This window comes from Rhinoderma darwinii, chromosome 1, assembly GCF_050947455.1.
Source record: "Rhinoderma darwinii isolate aRhiDar2 chromosome 1, aRhiDar2.hap1, whole genome shotgun sequence".
In the NCBI taxonomy this organism is placed as follows: domain Eukaryota; kingdom Metazoa; phylum Chordata; class Amphibia; order Anura; family Rhinodermatidae; genus Rhinoderma; species Rhinoderma darwinii.
In genome coordinates, this window is record NC_134687.1 from 107341880 (window position 1) to 107360916 (window position 19037).

The following is a 19037-nucleotide window of genomic DNA, read 5'->3' on the forward strand; positions in this document are numbered from 1 at the left end:
AGCGTTTTTTTTACACGTTTTACTTTGCCTGTGCCGCATCAAAAAACGCATGTGGTGCAAAAGAACCGGAGCTGATTTTCCCAGGCAGAGTTTTCTGCCTGCAAAAAAACTCAGTGTGAACAGGGCCTTATAGTTTCTGCCTATTCAACAACTGCAAATAATGTTCTCTAGCTGGAGTCGCAAATGTTGATAAATGTTTTTTTGGTCCAAAGCAAAACCAGAAAAAAGAAAAAGACAAAAGGTGTGAATAGAGCCTTATCATGGGAACATTAATTTCATTTTATAGGTAATAACTATGAGCATAAAAACATGACTAGACCATGACAAATGTTTGTACTGATCATCCAACGGACGTGGTGACAATATAAGTTATATTTAACATCTGTTCTATTGGTGCATGACATGAAGTCACATCGCCTGTCAACTCACAAAGGACTCACCTGCACGATTATAAATCCAGCTTCTTACCAAAGGAAAGTAATACTCTCCTAGCACTAAAAAATATCCATTAGGCTGGGTTCACACGAGTATGTTATGTCCGTAATGGACGGAACGTATTTCGGCCGCAAGTCCCGGACCGAACACAGTGCAGGGAGCCGGGCTCCTAGCATCATACTTATGTACGACGCTAGGAGTCCCTGCCTCTCCGTGGAACTACTGAAAACATGATTACAGTACGGGACAGTTGTCCTGCAGCGAGGCAGGGACTCCTAGCATCGTACATAACTATGATGCTAGGAGCCCGGCTCCCTGCACTGTGTTCGGTCCGGGACTTGCGGCCGAAATACGTTCCGTCCTTTACGGACGTAACATGCTCGTGTGAACCCAGCCTGAGGGTGGTGTGTGTGTGTGTGTGTGTGCGTGTGTGTTTTATGTAAACAGATATGGGGTACATAGAATTTATTGATTAACTTTTATTAACTTTTTTGGGGGGGGGGAATAAAAAAAAACCTGCAATTTTGCCACACTTTTTGTCGTCTTAAATTTACGCCATTTACCGTGTGGTATTAATAACACAATAACTTTATTCAGCGGGTTGTTGTTCTGATTGCAACAATACCAAATTTGTATAGTTTTTGTATGTTTTACTACTTTTACACAGTGAAAACGCTTTTTTTTCAAAATGATTTGTTTTTGTGTCCCCATATTTGAAGAGCCATAACTTGTTTATTTTTTCGCCGATGCAATTGTATGAGGGCTTTTTTTCGCAGGATGACTTGTAGTTTTTATCGGTACCATTTTGGAGAAGGTGCGACTTTTTTATCACTTTTTATCACATTTTTTTTTTAAGGCTGGATTCAAAGAAAACTGCAATTTTTTAATGTTTTTTGTTATTTTATTTTTTACAACGTTCACCGTGCGGATTAAAGTATGTAATAAGTTTATAGTTGTTGTCGTTACGGATGCAGCGATACCAAATATGTGTAACTTTTTTACTTTATTTTGTTTGTTAATAATAAAGCAGTTTGTAATGGGGAAAAGCGGGTTTATCATTTTTTTTCCTTCACTTTTTATTAAACTTTTTTTTAACTTTTTTACTAGTCCCACTAGGGGACTTCACTATGCGGTTATCCGATCGCATTTATAATACACTGCAATACTTCTGTATTGCAGTGTATAATGCCTGTCCGTGTAAAACGGACAGGCATTTGCTAGGTCATGCCAGAGGCATGACCTAGCAGGCATTCACTACAGGCAGACCTGGGGGCCTTTATTAGGCCCCCGGCTGCCATCGGAGACACAGACATTCGGTGATCTTATCGCCGGATGAGAGGGAGCTCCCGCCCTCTCTCCAAAACCACTCAGATGCGGCGCCCGCTATTGAGCACCTCATCTGAGGGGTTATACGGGTGAGATCGATCTCACCTGTTCGAGCAGGGATGCCCCCAGCCCTCAGCTACCTCTGGCAGCTGAGAGCAGGAAGATTTAACGGCTCCCTGCTCGGTTTATTTATTCCGATGCAGCACCGTAAAAAGGCTATTGCATCGGAATAAAGTCCGTTAGTGGCCGCTGTAAAAACACTATGGGCCGGTCACTAACGGGTTAAAGGGGATTTCTCAATCAATATTTATCACCTATCCACAGCATAAGTGATAAATATCTGATCGATTGGGACCCACACCGATCACAAGAACAGGCTTACCTTGCCGTTCCTGGGAGCCCCATAGGAATGGAGCGCTAGTGCCCATGCTCGACCATTCATTTCTATGGGGCTGCCGAGCGCTATAGTCGGCAGCCCCATAGAAATGAATTAAGCGGTGGCTGAGCATGCGCACTACCGCTCGGATGGTCAGACCCGAATCGATCAGATATTTATCACCTATCCTGTGGGTAGGTGATAAATATTGATTATGGAAAAAACCCTTTAATGACTAGCTACATTTTTTAGTTTTCGTCTTTCAGCAGCCATAGCTTTATTTTCTCATTGACATGGCTGTATTAGGCTTTGTCTTATGTGGGGGAAATCATTTTTTTTTTAGCGCAGTTTGGGAGTACATATATATTACTGTGAAATTTATATTATTTGTTTTTCAATGTTAACGTAGAAAACATTGTTTTTTTGTTTATTTTTTACTGTTCACCTTTTACACTAAATAACCTTGTAAATGAATTCCTTGTGTTATTACGCAGGCTGCTGTTACGGCAACACATAGTGTGTCCTAAAAGCAGACTTACTGGACAGCTCTGGGGTTCTTTCTATGTCCCCAGGGCTGACTGCAGAGAGTTCCCCCTTATTATCCTCTTCTACAACGGCACCAAAAGACATTGCTGTAGACTGAGGACCTGCATCGCCCGCCGTCAAAAGACAGTGGGAGGTCATTAAAGGGTAGTTCTATATCCTCCATCCTTGGCAGCTTTCTCTGCATGTTCTGTACTTAGTACAAGGGATTTCACAAGAAAAAAGGTGTTTTTAAATGTAGCATAATTCACCAAAAGAGTAGATTAAGCCTCACAGTACTTTGCAAAAGGGTTAATCCATCTCTGCACGGATTCAACACATTGAAAACGCTAAACAGTACAAAGAAACAAATGGACACTCCGCCAAGGACTACTACAAACAGATGACAAGTAGACTGAGTGCAATACTTTCCAGCCTAGAGTTTACAGCCAAAAAAGGTCTTGAGGTGCAGCTCTGCACGAGGAGTGCACTGCAGAGATGTCTTCCTAGGTCCGGCTGCATTTTTCATGTAACTACGAGTCATAAACCAAAATGCACTAAAATAGCTGTGAATTCTAATGTGGCTGCCAAAAAAACTAAAGGGGAGTCCCCAATCTGATTATATTGGGCTAAAAGATATAAAACAGCTCTGCTCCAGGCCGTCATCACTATAGTTACAATGTGAACACATGGATACGGAGTCTATCAGAAGGACTGTGTATGTGTGAATTTATCCTTTGAATGTTATGGTCCTGGCTAACGGGGGCATTTCTACTTGTTGTTTTAGATCTTGTGCCAGCTGGAGAAAATTTACCCATATCTGGTGCCAAGAATAACATGCCAAGCTTTAGCAGAAACCAGTATTTACTGACCGTTACATCACCACCAACTAGGACATCTCTATGACTATAGAATTGCTGACAAAGGTCCAATACTGTAAGAATGACTTACCAGCCACTATGAGCTCCAAGCTGAATGAATTCTGTCCGGCACGGTTTGTGGCCACACAAGTATATATCCCTGCATCTCTTGTGGTCACTGGCTCAATGATCAGGGAGTGCACTCCATTCTCACGCACCAACATTTTGTGAGAGTTGTCTGGACGAACAGGTCTTCCATTCAATTGCCAGCTCAGGTCAGGAGTTGGTAGACCACTCACCTATGTTTTATACAGAATGAATATAATATTACTAATAGAATATTGATTTATCAACAGTTTATGTAAATAATTTCACAGAATAATGTTAATATAGCTACAATATGTATATAATGTACCATCATTTCAAAGTCATGAATGACATTAGCAAATAATGCAAAATTTATTGCAAAGCGGACTCTACTTGGTTCACTTTGTTGTTTACACTTGCTTTAGTTATTTTCCGACAACTTTCCGTTGCTCTTTGACGGGCAGAGAAGTGTAGCATCCTGTGCTATTCTATCCATTAAAAAAAATAAAAACCTGAGGGACCCATTATAATTCAATGGGATACATCACTATCCATTACAAAACATATCATAATGGATCTGTCATATCGGTCATGGTTCCTGTAAAAAACAGAGTTACTGTTAAAGGGTTACTTCCATCATAGACATTAATGGCATATCCAAAGGGTATCTCCAGAATGGGAATTCCATGACCGCGGGCCTGCCACATCCAGACAGAGAAGGAATTTAGAGGTGGCTGCACATGTGCGGGACCCGAACTTATCCCATATGTATGGCATATCCTGTGGATAATGCCATAATGTCAATGATGGTAATACCCCTTTAATTAATGTCTATAAAGACGGAGTGAAGTTAAATGGGTTGTACCAGAATAGATAATTCTCGCCTATACACAGGATAGGTAAAAATTGTCTGGTCGCTGGGGGCCCCAACCCCGGAACCCCCACCGATCACGAGAATGGGGTCCCGAAACCCCTGTTCCTCCTCACTGCACCTACCGCATTGAGGAGGAGTTTAAATGGAACGGCATTCGCCTGCGCTCCTTTCAATGTCTATGGGACTGAAGGAAACAGCAGAGAGCAGTGCTTGGTTGTTTCCGTCAGTCCCATAGACTGAATAGAGCAGTAGCATGCTTGACCACTGCTCTATTCAATGTTCTTCTCACTGCGGTCAAGCAGTGAGGAGGAATGGGGGCTCAGAATGCCGCTCTCATGATCAGTGGGAGTCCCAGCGATGGGATCAGACATTTATCACCTATCCTCTGGATAGGTGATATTTATCTATTTTGGGAATACCCCTTTCAATAAATGCTCTATTTATAATACAAAGTACAATGAAATGCAATTGCATATTACCACTGGCAGAATTTCACATTGTATATGAAGCCTCATATACATGCACAATAAATATACAGCAATATTGTTAATTTTTTTAGCTACCCTGAAACTCTCATGGCAGACAGGCACCATAAACATCCCAAACTGCATGAGCGGTCATTAGCGGAGTGAAGTGCATGAGGCCAACATCTGATTGTTGCCGTGTGTTCAAGATTTAGCCACGTGTCTGTCATTCATCAAGCATGAAGTGCACCAGCATATGCCGGTCTGGGATTTACTTAATTTGAGGAGGACTCGAATAATTCCTGTCTTTCACATATGTAGGGATTTATACTATGAATTACTACTCTTGGGCTAAGTGCACACAGGGCGTATATGCTGCATAAAAGTACACCGCGTATCCGTCCTGGAAGCTGCAGGAAATTCCGCCAGAAAAACTGCACCAAATTGTAGTGCAGTTTTTTGGGTGGAATCTCCGCTGTGGTAAAACTGCTAGAAAATAAAAAAAGTTTATACTTACTCTGTTACCCGTTGTCCTAGTGACAGGTCCGTCTGTTCTGAGTAAAGCCCACCCTCCTGGGATGACGCTTCAGCCCACGTGAATGCTACAGCCTTGAGTGCCTTTGCATCCCAGGAGGCTGAGCTGCACTCAGAGCAGAGGATCATGTCGCCATGACAACGGCTGTTGGGCAAGTCTGAACCTTTATTATTTTTAAACCAAAAAAAACACGTCGTTTTTCCGCCGTAACAAATCTAAACATTTTCTTTCCCTGAATATAGAGAACTGACACTGGGCTTCCTGTATTTGAAAAGTGTGAAAATGGGACACTAACCGTGTAGGCAAGAATATAGAAATGCGCACAACATACTTACTTGCAGAAGTCGGTGTCTTCGAATATAGAAGCATTTAAAAAAGTAAACCTAAAAAATACGGTTCATTTCCATGATTTCATACAGCGATTCTGATAACGATGTAATCAATTGTAAAAGGTTTTGAAATGTGATATTATGGCTTTGGTCAATTGTAAAAATTTTTGTGCAAACTATAAAGTGAAGCCAGAAAAAGTTTTTAGCAACGTTATCCCTTGTTGCTTCTTCTCGAATCTGAAAACCATTAGGCCGGGTTCCCACGGGTCAGATACGCTGCGTAACAACTATGCAGCGTATCCGACCTGGAACACGCAGCACATTCCGTTTGAAAAACCGCCCATACCTAGGCTGTTATGGTGACGCGTCCCTCCTTCGCCGTCCGGTCTCCCTGGATGACACTACAGCCCATGTGATTACCGCTGCAGCCTGTGATTGGCTGTAGCGGTCACATGGGATGAAACGTCATCCCAGGAGGTTGGACTGGAGGAAGAAGCAGGGAGTTCTGGGTCAGTATGAATTTTTATCGGCTTGTTGCCGATAATTGCCTTGTGTAATCAGGGCAGCGATCAGCAGATAAATGAGCAAACGCTCGTTCATTGGCTGATTGTATCATTTTAAAAAAGTAAAATATTATCGTTGTCGGCAGCACCTCTCCCTGTGTAAACAGGGAGACGCGCTGCCGACATGATAATAATGTATGAGAACGAGCGATTGGAGTAACTCGACCCCATAAGAAAGGAAGGAGTAGGAAAGGATCCAGCGCTGAAACCAGGAATATCGTTTAAAATTGGAAAGTTGAATGCACCCGCCTATTCTCTTCAACTAGCCATTGGACTCTAAAGAAACAGAGATTGTCTATTTTTAAACTACCCTTTGTTGCAAAATAAAACTTGGAAGAAGTTTCCAATTTTAAACGATATTCCTGGTTTCAGCGCTGGATCCTTTCCTACTCCTTCCTTTCTCATTCACTACGTGTGCCGACACGAGGACCCGAGCACTACAGACAGTGTGACTACTATACTCAGGTGAGCTGGAGGATCCCTCCTATTCTCTATCACTCGACCCCATACATAGCTCCGCTTGACAGGAGCAAACGAGCCCCGATCAACGAGCTTTCTCGATGATCCGCACTCGCTGCACCGGACAAAATTGTCTGGTGTAATAGAGCCTTAACTCGATTACTTATGTCGCTGTGACCTCTCCCCCATCAGATTAGCGTGTATGATCTGTGTGTCAGAGCTGCACAAGCATTTCACACATGCTCTTCCATACTTTCTCTATAGAAGCAATTACTGTCCCAGCAGAAGGCACATGTTTGTCTTTCAGCACAGTATAGATCTATTACCTGATCAGTTGCTATGAATATCATAAGCTTTGCACAAGTTTTCTTTCCCATGTGAATGTTTCAAGAGGCAGGAAGAGAGGTGGAACAATTCTCTCTTTGAAGCATTACCTCTACACATGTGCCAATAATCCCTAAATTGCATTCCCCTTATGCTTAACTTTCTAAAGTCCTTCCTTCTACATAGTATGAACTGCTTTTAACAACCACACGACGTTATTTGCAATTGGTGCTGGTTGAGGGTGTACAGTATTTATACTCTTTACCGTCTTTAGCTGGGTTCATACTGTGTGTTTTTTTATTGCTTTTAAAACATGCAATTTTTTAGTTTTGGTTGTTCAACTCCTATTGAGAGACATGGGAGTTTATCTACCAAAGAAATAAAATAAAAAAACGCAATAAAAATGCACAGTGTGAACCCAGCCTTTTTGTTGTGGTTTTTACAAAAAAATGGCAAGTTGTTGCTGCAAGTACGGAAATTGCGCCAAAAAAAAAAACAAAAAAAAAAAAAGCTCAAGAAACGGCAAAGAAAAAATGCTCAAATAAACACTCTCTTAGCTTCCAGACAAGCAATGGTCACATATTTTGCACACTGCAGTTGTAGAAACACATGAAGTCACGTTGCTTGACTGAGCTCAGATAAAACCAAGATATTACGGGAGGTTTACTAAGCAAAATGCGCCAGAACGCTATAGAAAAGCGTCTAACATATAAACTAGGATATCTTCAAGAACTACTAGGATATCTTCTCTTATACCCCATGCCAAATAATTTCCATCTGCTTGTAGAATGGAATTCAGTAAATGTAGCAGTAGAACAGCCGTGTGAAGAAGCTTTTCTGGATTCATTACCTTACAATCCATCCTACAAAGCTTTCCTTCTTGGACAATGAGATCTCCAGGAGCTTGCAAGAAGTGAGGACGGAAAAATCTCTCTTGGATAGGTTCATTTTCATCACCGCTATCTCTTGACCGAGACCGTGGTCTGAAGTGAAAAAATGAACATAGTTTCTTTCCACAGAAATGTGCGTTTACAATACAAGTAACTAGACAATGATGCCATCAGCCAAAAATGTGGCCAAAAGTCTCTAAGTATACACAAAAATATTCCAGGATATTGTATCAAAGTCTTGTGGTAAGATGCCTTCTAAATAATGAATGATACATACCACGTGCAGAGTATACGCATTATGTCTGAGTAATGTTTTGATATTTAATGTAATGGAAAAACAATGACAATAAAAAAGTTTTAATACGATCTGCAAAAAGTCTTCCAGTCTTCCTTTTCTTATTTCATTCAGAAGACATTTAATCAATAGATTGTATCATGAAGAATGAAGTTAAGATACAAACCAAGCGCTACAAGTCCGTATACACGCAAGCTTGGTCCCCAGTCAGATTCTTTGATCATTTGCCCTGAGAGGTTTGGTGCAGTTTTACGAGCGGCGTCAGAATCTATCCATTTAGGGCTTGTCCACACGTAACAGAAAATTGGGTGAGATTTAACAAATCTCATCCACGCGCTACGGAAAATTTCCGACCGGAAATTGACCTGTGGTGCGTATTTTTCGTACCGCAGCATGTGAATTCCTGCTGTGGAAAGTGGACTGAATTGCTGCGTTTTTCAGAAGAGATGTCACCATCTTCCAGCATTGAGAAAAACGCACCAAAATCCGCACCATTTTCTGCAGTAAAAAACGCAGGAAACGGTGAAGGTTTTCCGCAGCAGAAATCCTGCTAGTTTCTGCGGAATGGCAGGGCAGCAGTGAGAATTTGTATTTTCTGCAGCTACCGAGCTAGCCTGGCAGCAAACTAAGGACTGCTTTATGACAAGCCATAGTCTGCATGGACAAGACACTGCCAAATGTACCATGTGTTCTGCTGAAGGAATTGCAGGGCAGCAACAGAAAATGGAGTCAGCCTGTGTATTTTCAGAAGGTTTCTACGGCTAATTTCTGAGAACGGCACAATATTAGGGAATTGCTCATGGTTCTTATATCTTTATGGGATGGTTAATGTTATGGATTTACTAGTTCCACTGTAAACAAAAGTGTATACAGATGCATTGTCCATTTTTATGATTTGTAAGTTAAGCAACTCTACATACTACAATGTATGCCTACGGTAAAAACATTCCTGCTACACAGACATATTTCTCTAGTTCTTGCATTGTGAAATATTTTTGCCCATAGTCAGACATAGTCAAGTTTTCCACAGGGTAGATTTGTGCTACGGAAAAACATTGCAAACATGCCACGTGTGAGCGCACTCTTATAGTGTTAACATATAATATACCTTCTAACGTGGGGCTGCGAAATTGACGTGCGGCTACTTCTTCCTCTCTGGTTCACAGCCTGTACCATCAGCCTCCCAGTGCAACTTACTCTGCCCTATTTATTAGGGGGAAAAAAAAATCTGTAAATTGATGGAACAAATATTTATACATTCTCTAAAGAATAATGACAAAGTAAAACTTGAAGACCCTCCTAAGGGCGGCCATAGATAGGCCAATGTTTTCCTACAACAAGTGGTGAGATCTGATGAACCCCAGACTAAGCAGTGAAAAGTATCCTCACTTTTCTGACATGTTGGACCATCTCTTTGTAAGCCTCCTCTGAAATACTCAGTCTCCTTGCTACATGGCCTGATAATCATATCGGGGTCACAAGTTGGGCGGTGTATGGCCTGCTTACTTAGACAATAGGTGTAGGTGCCTCTTCTGCATATTGAATTAGACACATATAAAGCATTTATAACTTCTTGGAGATTGTTTTTGCACAGTACACAGAAGTTTATTGAACATAATGTCCTAGACGGACACGTGTGGTTCCATTGTACAACTCATAATATAAACATAAAAGATCACGTCTGTGATAAACAGGCGCAGAATTCTGACTTCGTAAAGATGCCGTCATTTTGTATACACATTTAATATATGGCTTACCATCTACCATCGAGATTTAGACTCCATGCGGATTTATGGCGCTTAATATACTGCCATACCACCATGTTTAATAATGAGAAATGTGTTACTTCTATGTATCTGTGTTATCACAAGAAAAGCCAGAGTCTCAATTTGGAAATACCTGTATATTTTCTGTTAACCGGTTAGTGACTGGCCCATAGTGTTTCTACGTCGGTCACTAACAGGCCTTATTATAATGCAATAGCCTTTTTACGTTGCTGCATCGGAATAAGTAAACAGAGCAGGGAGCTGTCAAATCTCCCTGCTCTCGGCTGCCAGAGGCAGCTGAGGACTGGGAGCGTCCCTGCTCAAGCAGATGAGATCGATATTAGTATCGATCTCACCAGTTTAACCCTTCAGATGCTGTGCTGAATAGCGTGCACGGCCTCTGAATGGTTTTGGAGAGAGGGAGGGAGCTTCCTCTCATCCCACTGACACCCGGCAATAAGATCGCCGAATGTCTGTGTCTCCGATGGCAGCCGGGGGCCTAATAAAGGCCACCAGGTCTGCCTGTAGTGAATGCCTGCTAGATCATGCCTCGGGCATAACCTAGCAGATGCCTTTTCGTTTTACATGGAAGTATTGCAGTGTATTATAATAGCGCTCGTATAAATCGCATAGTGAAGTCCCCTAGTGGGACTAGTAAAAAAGTTAAAAAAAAAAAGTTTAAGAAAAAGTAAAAAAAATGAAAAACCCACTTTTCCCCCCTTACAAACTGCTTTATTGTTAACAAACAAAATAAAGTAAAAAAGTTACACATATTTGGTATCGCCACGTCCGTAACGACCCGACTATAAACTTATTACATCATTTAACCCGCACGGTGAACGTCGTAAAAATAAAATAAAAAAAACATGCAAAAATTGCGGTTTTCTGTGAATCCAGCCTTAAAAAAAATGTGATAAAAAAAGTGATCAAAAAGTCGCATCTACTCCAAAATGGTACCAATAAAAACTACAAGTCGTCCCACAAAAAAAGCCCTCCTACAATTGCATCAGCGAAAAAATAAAAACGTTACGGCTTTTCAAATATGGAGACACAAAAACAAATCATTTTGAAAAAAAAAGTGTTTTCACTGTGAAAAAGTAGTAAGACATACAAAAACTATACAAATTTGGTATCGTTGCAATCGTAACAACAACCCGCTGAATAAAGTTATTGTGTTATTTATACCACACGGGAAACGGAATAAATTTAGGATGCAAAAAAGTGTTTTTTCTATAGCCCCCCCCCCCCAAAAAAAGTTAATAAAAGTTAATCAATAAATTCTATGTACCCCAAAATGGTGTAATTAAAAATTACAACTTGTCCAGCAAAAAACAAGAGCTTATACAGCTATGTAGACGCAAAAATAAAAAAAGCGTATAGCTCTTTGAATGAGACGATGGAAAAACGTAAAAAAATGGCTTGTTCATTAAGGTCTAAAATAGGCTGGTCATTAAGGGGTTTATTAAAAATAAATAAAATATATATATATATATATATTGTATTATTATTATTATTATTATAATATAATAAAGACAGGCCTGTATATTTCTGAACTGCAATTATAACATTATTTTTGAGAACTTGGTGGTGAAGAAGGTCCTTAGTGCTGGAGAACCCAAAATAGGTCAACTTAAGTCGACCCCTCTCAAGTCCTTGAAATAAAAAAATAGCAAAAGGAGCAGAAGACCTCCCGAGAGCCAGGGCCTGTAACCTAGCAGCATCGGAAACAACACAGATCTCATGTTTGGATTATTCGGTGCAGCAATGACAAGAGTTTATTTGCTTAGTATATAATCCTTTTTGTGTTTTGATCTTGGCACTAGTCTTGATACGGCCTAAGCAGACACAGATTTCACTTCAGCTGATCTGTAATAGTATATTCCCGTCTCGATTTTCTGCAGCCCTATGTCACAGAGGAATCATTTAGTTTATATTTTTCTCATGGCAGTTAATGTCTTAGAGCTTAAGAAAATGTGACCCCCAGTTTTAGGATTTTAATTCAAGCGTTCCGCAAGATGAAAAGAAACAGTAAAAAAAAAAAAGTAAGTGTATTATCAGATTGGACTTCGGTGGTGATTCAGAGCAGCCAGTGTCGGAATTACACGTTCTGGTATGTTCTGACAGTAGCACATTATTGTATTTTTATGTTGTTATATGCATATTATTGTTCTGCTTCTAAAAGTTAGGCCAGCAGTGATACAAACCCTGTGCCTTTTGTCCATCTAGATCTGCTCACCTTAACCTTACAGACTAGAGGGCAGTATGACAAGAATTGTAACAATTTGTTAATTTCTAAGTCTTTATCTTGGAAGGCAAGAAGGACATATGACAAACTCAGCTTACCAAGGCCACCTTCCCCGACATGCATAATATCCTACGTGTCTCCTCATAGCCGACACTACATCTTCATGTCTACCCCACTAATATTGTAGATGACACGATTATTAATTTTCTCACACTCGTTATTTTTGATATAAGACCCAATTATTTGCGTCTTGTATCAAGACCCAAATAATTCCAATTCCTTCTATTTCCATGTTCTTTAAAATATTTACTTTTCTTTCGTTCCATCATTTTCCCTTGTATAAATATATTTATTTATTTTCATCACTCATTTAGTCCTATCTGGTTCAGCTATTAGAGTATGATAACTGCTATATATAACAATACTCAAACAATTGTTTACCCCCTGCATGGGAAATCCACTTTACTTGTATAGCCTTCACGGTTTATGGAAGGAAAAAAATAAAAAAAATCAATAAAAACAATAAAAGAATGGTTTATAGTTTATCAAAATTAATTGTACATAAATGTTGCTAAACCAATTTATGATTGAACGTGCGTTCTGAAACATTGGTACATGTAAGGCCCTGTTCACACAGCGTGTAATTGAGGTTTATTTTGGTGCGTCTTATGCACCGAAATACGTGTCTTAAAAAACGATTGATAAAGCTTCCCATTCAAATCAATGGGAAAGGGTACAGTTCGTACATACAACGTGGGTTTTTTTATGCAATCGTATTTAAAAAATGCGTCTAATACAAAAAAAGCTTCAGGTCAAATCTTTGACGTTTAAAACGCGCCAAATGTTCCCATTGTCAATATGAGCCTGTAAAAGCCTGTATTTTAAAAAACGCTTTACAAGAAACGCTAACGTATTTCACGTGTTTACACATCGGTTTTTTTGAGCGCCGTGTAAACATGCCCTAAAAAGGTTAAGTTCACATCGCGTTTGTTTCCCCTTCGGAATTAGACACCGGGAGGATTTCCCAATGTATGCCTCTGATGCATATTTTGGACAAAGAACCCCAGAGTAGAAAAATGTATAACAGAAGGTATACGCTTTCTACTGTAGGACTCTGAATGGAAAAATGTAGTCTACTATCCTTTCTATACAGCTAAACAAAAGGTGTGGAGACGCATACTGGCCCATCATTTGACAAAAGGACACACTTTTGGCGTACGCCAGGTAAACGGGGCCTGTAAATACGTTCGGCATATGTGCCGGGAGCTTTCCAGGCTCATATGCTGAACATATCGCTATAACTTGATGTGAACAGAGCCTCTATGGGCACTAACTTGTCCTACACCACAGAAAAACACATCTCTCACAGATTGACTCTTCAGGGTCAGTTGCACTAGAGAATTGGCAGGGGCCTGACCTGGATGGACTGTTTCAATCTACAGATTCCACGGACAACTGTGACACCACAAATTATACTTAAATGGCAAATTATTTATCATTATTATTACTCCTCACAGAAAAAAAATACATAGCTGAATAATTCATGTTTAAAGTTTGTCACTAATGGCAGTATACAGGTGGTCAAATCCAGTAGTATATCAGGTATCAGACACTCAGAATGGACACTTCTCATAAAGAAGATAGACATTTGAAATAAACCTGATCAACCACACCCTTATGTGGAAGATAGAAATTGCTGTGGTTGAATTGGCATTTGAGGAAGATGAGTTCATGTCTGAATGCGAGATGTGGCTTAGGTAACAATACCTGTGGGTTGGCAGCCATGATGGTATAGTTCCCGTCATCATCCAGGGAGGAGGCGGAGGTATGAAGGAAGCAGGTCCCATCAGGTTCTCTCTGGATCCTGTAGTGCTCACTTCTTTTTGAGATTTGTTTACCATCTTTAAACCAATATATCTGTCGATAGAGAAAAAAAATCTGAAGTTTGTCACTGTAGGGCTAAAAGGCATGTGTCGGTGCCAGGAAGCGTACACAGACATAACAGCTGAAGGTCTAGGCAGCTGCTCATAGACTCCTTTCTAGTCCAACAGATCAAACAATGATCCAAAAGCTATTTTAAACATCAAGAAAAATGGATTTAAGCACTGCCAAGAATGCTAATCTCTGAAAGGTTACAAGACATCCTCAATTTGTGGGCATCTCATGCATTCCATCCAAATGGTATAAGTGGCCTGAAATCAGAGGGAGGGATATGTACTGGTTCAAAGAGAAGATTCCAGAAGACAGTGTGAAGACGGCATCTTAATAAATACAGCCTGGGCAATACAACATGGATACACCATAGAATAAACGCGTGTTTTTTTTTGGGGACGGACAGTTAAAGGGTCAATGTGTAACCAGTTTTTGCGTTCGGTCCAGCGGAGACCAATGAGAGAGTTAACTATTCAGATTATTGGGTCTCAACATTTTTAAAGGGTCACACAACCTGGTCTGCTAGACATTACGAGACTGACATGACGTGCCAGTTATGTATCGATACCGACAGGGATGTCTAGCCAGCGCAGCCACTACAAGTCAATCTACCCTTTCTGGTGCTATTATGTTTAAGTTCCACAGGTCGACCTGTATTGCCAATGTGTAGCATACAGGCCATATACAAACCTAGTGGTTTTTTCCATAGCATCTTTCCTGCCCAACATCCTTCATTTATTATGTTTGTTCTTAATTATACCCTTCCCAGTTGCAGCATTCCTGAATCCATTTCCATATGAAAACAAGAACAGCGATTTCTGAAAACGTAACCCCCCCCCCTCCCAGTTAAGAAAAAAAAAACCCACAAAGAGCAGGGTATTACTGCAGTTTTTTTATCCTGTACCAGAGGTTTCCATCCCGCTGGTCATGTACTACTACTGTTGCTTTATAAAAAGATGATGAATCATGTAATTGGAAACAGATGAAAGTACGATAAATCCAGCATCTCTCGTGCTTAGCTGTACCTTCCAGGCCCCTGGCTGTATAAGAACACTGCTTGCTCTGTGTGTTTGCTGTACAGAACATTGAAAGTTTTGCAACAGCAGAAAGTCACCATATGAATTGACTTGTAGGTAACATAAATGTCTCGTTCTTTCACTTTCAGAAATGTGTATTTATCTACAAGCAAAAAATGTTCGTATGTACTTTCCTTTATACCAGTGGCTTTATATCTTTTTTTCCAGTAACATCGACATCCCCATTCCTCATCCTGGAAACTCCATTTAATGTATTCTGAGCTGTGAAATGCTGTGGTTGCAAATAATAGGGGGTTCTCTGGGAACACATTTGAATTTCCAAACATTGACTCTTGAATGTTATCTAGTGATGCCTGGAAGGCAGTGCTTTTATATATATATATATATATATATATATATATATATATATATATATATATATAAATCACCCATGCACCGCTCATTTGACATGGTATGTACAATCTCACTGAGAGAACATGTGGCCTATCACCATGACTTCTAGAGCATATTGGATTTTACAAAAAAGGAATATGGCCCTGAACTGAAGGAGAATAGTACTGCCACAAGGTTCCTATATGGATTCATTGTTACTTCTCATATAATAATAAAAATGGCTCACCTCTGAATATAATATGCAGGTGTCCAGGCTTCTACCCATTAGGGCATGGCCCCACGTGGCGGTTTTCTTCCGCAACTGTCCGCATCAATGCCGCACAGAATCTGCGTTGCAGATTCTGTGGCGGATCTGCCCAAAATGTGCAGTAAATTGATGTGGACTAGCCGTTGCGTATTGAGGTGAAAGTGCTTCCCTTCTCTCTATCAGTGCAGGATAGAGAGAAGGGACAGCACTTTCCCTAGTGAAAGTAAAAGAATTTCATACTTACCGGCCGTTGTCTTGGTGACGCGTCCCTCTTTCGCCATCCAGCCCGACCTCCCTGGATGACGCGGCAGTCCATGTGACCGCTGCAGCCTGTGATTGGCTGCAGCCGTCACTTAGACTGAAACGTCATCCTGGGAAGCCGGACTGGAGAAAGAAGCAGGGAGTTCTCGGTAAGTATGAACTTCTATTTTTTTTACAGGTTGATGTATATTGTGATCGGTAGTCACTGTCCAGGGTGCAGAAACAGTTACTGCCGATCGCTTAACTCTTTCAGCACCCTGGACAGTGACTATTTACTGACGTCGCCTAGCAACGCTCCCATAATTATGGGTGCACACACGTAGTCCCCCGTAATTACGGGAGCCCCATTGACTTCCTCAGTCTGGCTGTAGACCTAGAAATACATAGGTCCAGCCAGAATGAAGAAATGTCATGTTAAAAAAGCAATACGCATCCGCAGCACACAACATGTACATGACATCTGCGGACTTCATTGCGGAATTTAGAATCTCCATTGAAGTCAATGGAGAACTTCCGCAATGAGTCCGCAACCAGTCCGCCACATCCATTGTATGCTGCGGACACCAAATTCCGCACCACAGCCTATGCTCCGCAGCGGAATTTTCCGCCTCGTCTAAACGAAGCCTATTAAAAAGAAGTGGAAGGCAATGGAGAAACGGGTCCGCTGCGGATTAACGCTGCGGAGTGTCCGCAGCGGAATTCCAGAGCAATTCCGCCACGTGGGGCTTTGCCCTTAATATAGAAAATACTGATTCATAATATTGCAGAAGCATCGCCATGTACAGATAAAATAGCTTTAAAAGACGTACTTTATATATACTCTGCTAAAGGTAACTTTCCAAAGAAACTCAGATTCATTTAATTTACTGTGCGCACTTCAAATAAGCAAAAAATCTTGTAAACATAGAACACCTTATCTCATCCTAATCTCACTAGCACGATAAAGGTTTTTTCTTTTTCTTCTTCACACTTCAATTCCCCTTCTTCCTCCTGTCAGTGAAACTTCTGCAGTCCATCAAGATCAACCATCCTGGCCTGGCTGTGTTGTGGAAGCAGCTAATATATATATATATATATATATATATATATATATATATATATAGTCACACAGCAAAATCTGCACTGCATTTCTACATTTTTGGTGCTTATAATTTATAAAAAGGGGATGAATTTACATGGGTTTCATACTTATTACTTTACTTTTACATTTTGCTACTCTACTGTAATGCATAAAAGAATGGGGTATGGGTTGTAACAAACACCTGAGGCTATGGAAAAGCTATTTTTATCTGGATAAAAAAAATTATACAGAGCCCAGGACAACACCAACTCTAAAAATAGCCCCATAGCACATTGTGTGAAGTAAACCAGACCTTTACAAATCTATGAAGAATGTTTAACTTTGGAAATACTTTGCTCTGAAAGGTTTGTCCAAGATTTAAAAAAATGGCCTGCATTTTTTCCAGAATCAGCACCACTCTTGTCCATGGGATGTGTCTGGTACTGACACACCAGTCCCGTTTACTACAATAAGGATGATCTGCAAAATCAGACAATTTTACTAATCCTGGACAACCCCTTTAAATGTTTTGCACTGATTTACATAAGCAAAAAAATTATCAGTCTGAGATCCTCCCAATGTATACCTCCGACGTACAATGCAAACGCATAGTGAATAGACCCTTTCTCTGAATTTCATGTAGATTTGTCTGGTGATGTTGTTGAAAGTTGGGATGTACTTAATCACGTCAAAGGAATTTTCAGATCTTATATAAATAAAGCTTAATCACTGAAGTTCTAAAACTTTCTAATATACTTTAGGTTTCTATACCTCACCATTATTAAGATATGTGTTTTGTGTCAGTGAATGAGAACACAGTTGTTTACATTCCTACATAGCTAGTCCTGCTCGGAGCTGAAAAGTGGATACAATTATATCCAATTATATCCAGTCTAGGCAATGCTCTGGGGGCTAAACCGCTTGGTATCTAGACTGATACATTGTAGCAAAAAAAAAACCAAACCTGTTAATAAATGTGTCGCATCTTTGGCCTTCCGTGCGACTCTGTATGAAACGGACACCAGCCAGGAGCGTAAATTATAATAAATGCGTCAGGCCACTGGTGGTCATGCCCCTCTTTTGAGAAGCCACACCCACTGTTTTAACTTGGCAAGAGCGAGCTAAACAGCCCAAACATTTTTGGCGCCGTTTGTAACATTTCTATATCAGAAAACTGGTGTAAAAACATGGTTAACTTTCCCCCAAAGTATGATAGAAAGTATTTTTACAGGAAACCGTGTGCTTTATTAACCTAAAGCTGGAGAACACCTTTAGCTAGATTCTGGCCTTTTTACATGAATAAAATATTCTCTTATTAGGCTTCTTTAGAGCACATACGACATGTCCGAAACCCGCTTGGATGCTAATAATTTACTTCTGGAATGAAGCATATGGTCTAATAAACAAGTTGCTATGATACTGTTGCTGTGTCTGTAAAGTGTACTGGAGCTGCAATCTGCCAACCCTAATAATTTTCTCAGGGATAAGAAATATCCCTTTATGACAGTCATTGATCTCAAGTTTCCTAAGTGTAATGTGCTGAGAAGAGAAGAAAGGTCCCATTCAGTACGAGTAAAAAGTCTAAATAATGGGTGTATTTTTCTCCCTCACCACCGACTGCACTGCTATTCTAAAGTGGAACATTAAACATTTATTAAGGAATGTGGCCAATATACTCCATCTTCCAAATACAACATGGACTGCAAATTAGAAAAACTAATCCTACAAAAATAGAATTAAGCTTTGCAAATTTTTTG

At 40.3% G+C, this 19037-nt stretch overlaps 1 protein-coding gene across 1 annotated transcript in view; it reads right to left on the minus strand.

The window, feature by feature from the left end:
- The window catches only part of PALLD (palladin, cytoskeletal associated protein), a 174477-nt gene that overhangs the window by 5756 nt on the left and 149684 nt on the right, over positions 1 to 19037 (minus strand). Inside the window, exons 13-16 of the mRNA XM_075860263.1 lie at positions 14118 to 14267; positions 9448 to 9542; positions 8005 to 8137; positions 3611 to 3818 (exon numbers count right to left, since the gene is read on the minus strand). Coding sequence (XP_075716378.1) covers positions 3611 to 3818; positions 8005 to 8137; positions 9448 to 9542; positions 14118 to 14267 — 586 coding nt within the window. The remainder of the gene's footprint in view (positions 1 to 3610; positions 3819 to 8004; positions 8138 to 9447; positions 9543 to 14117; positions 14268 to 19037) is intronic.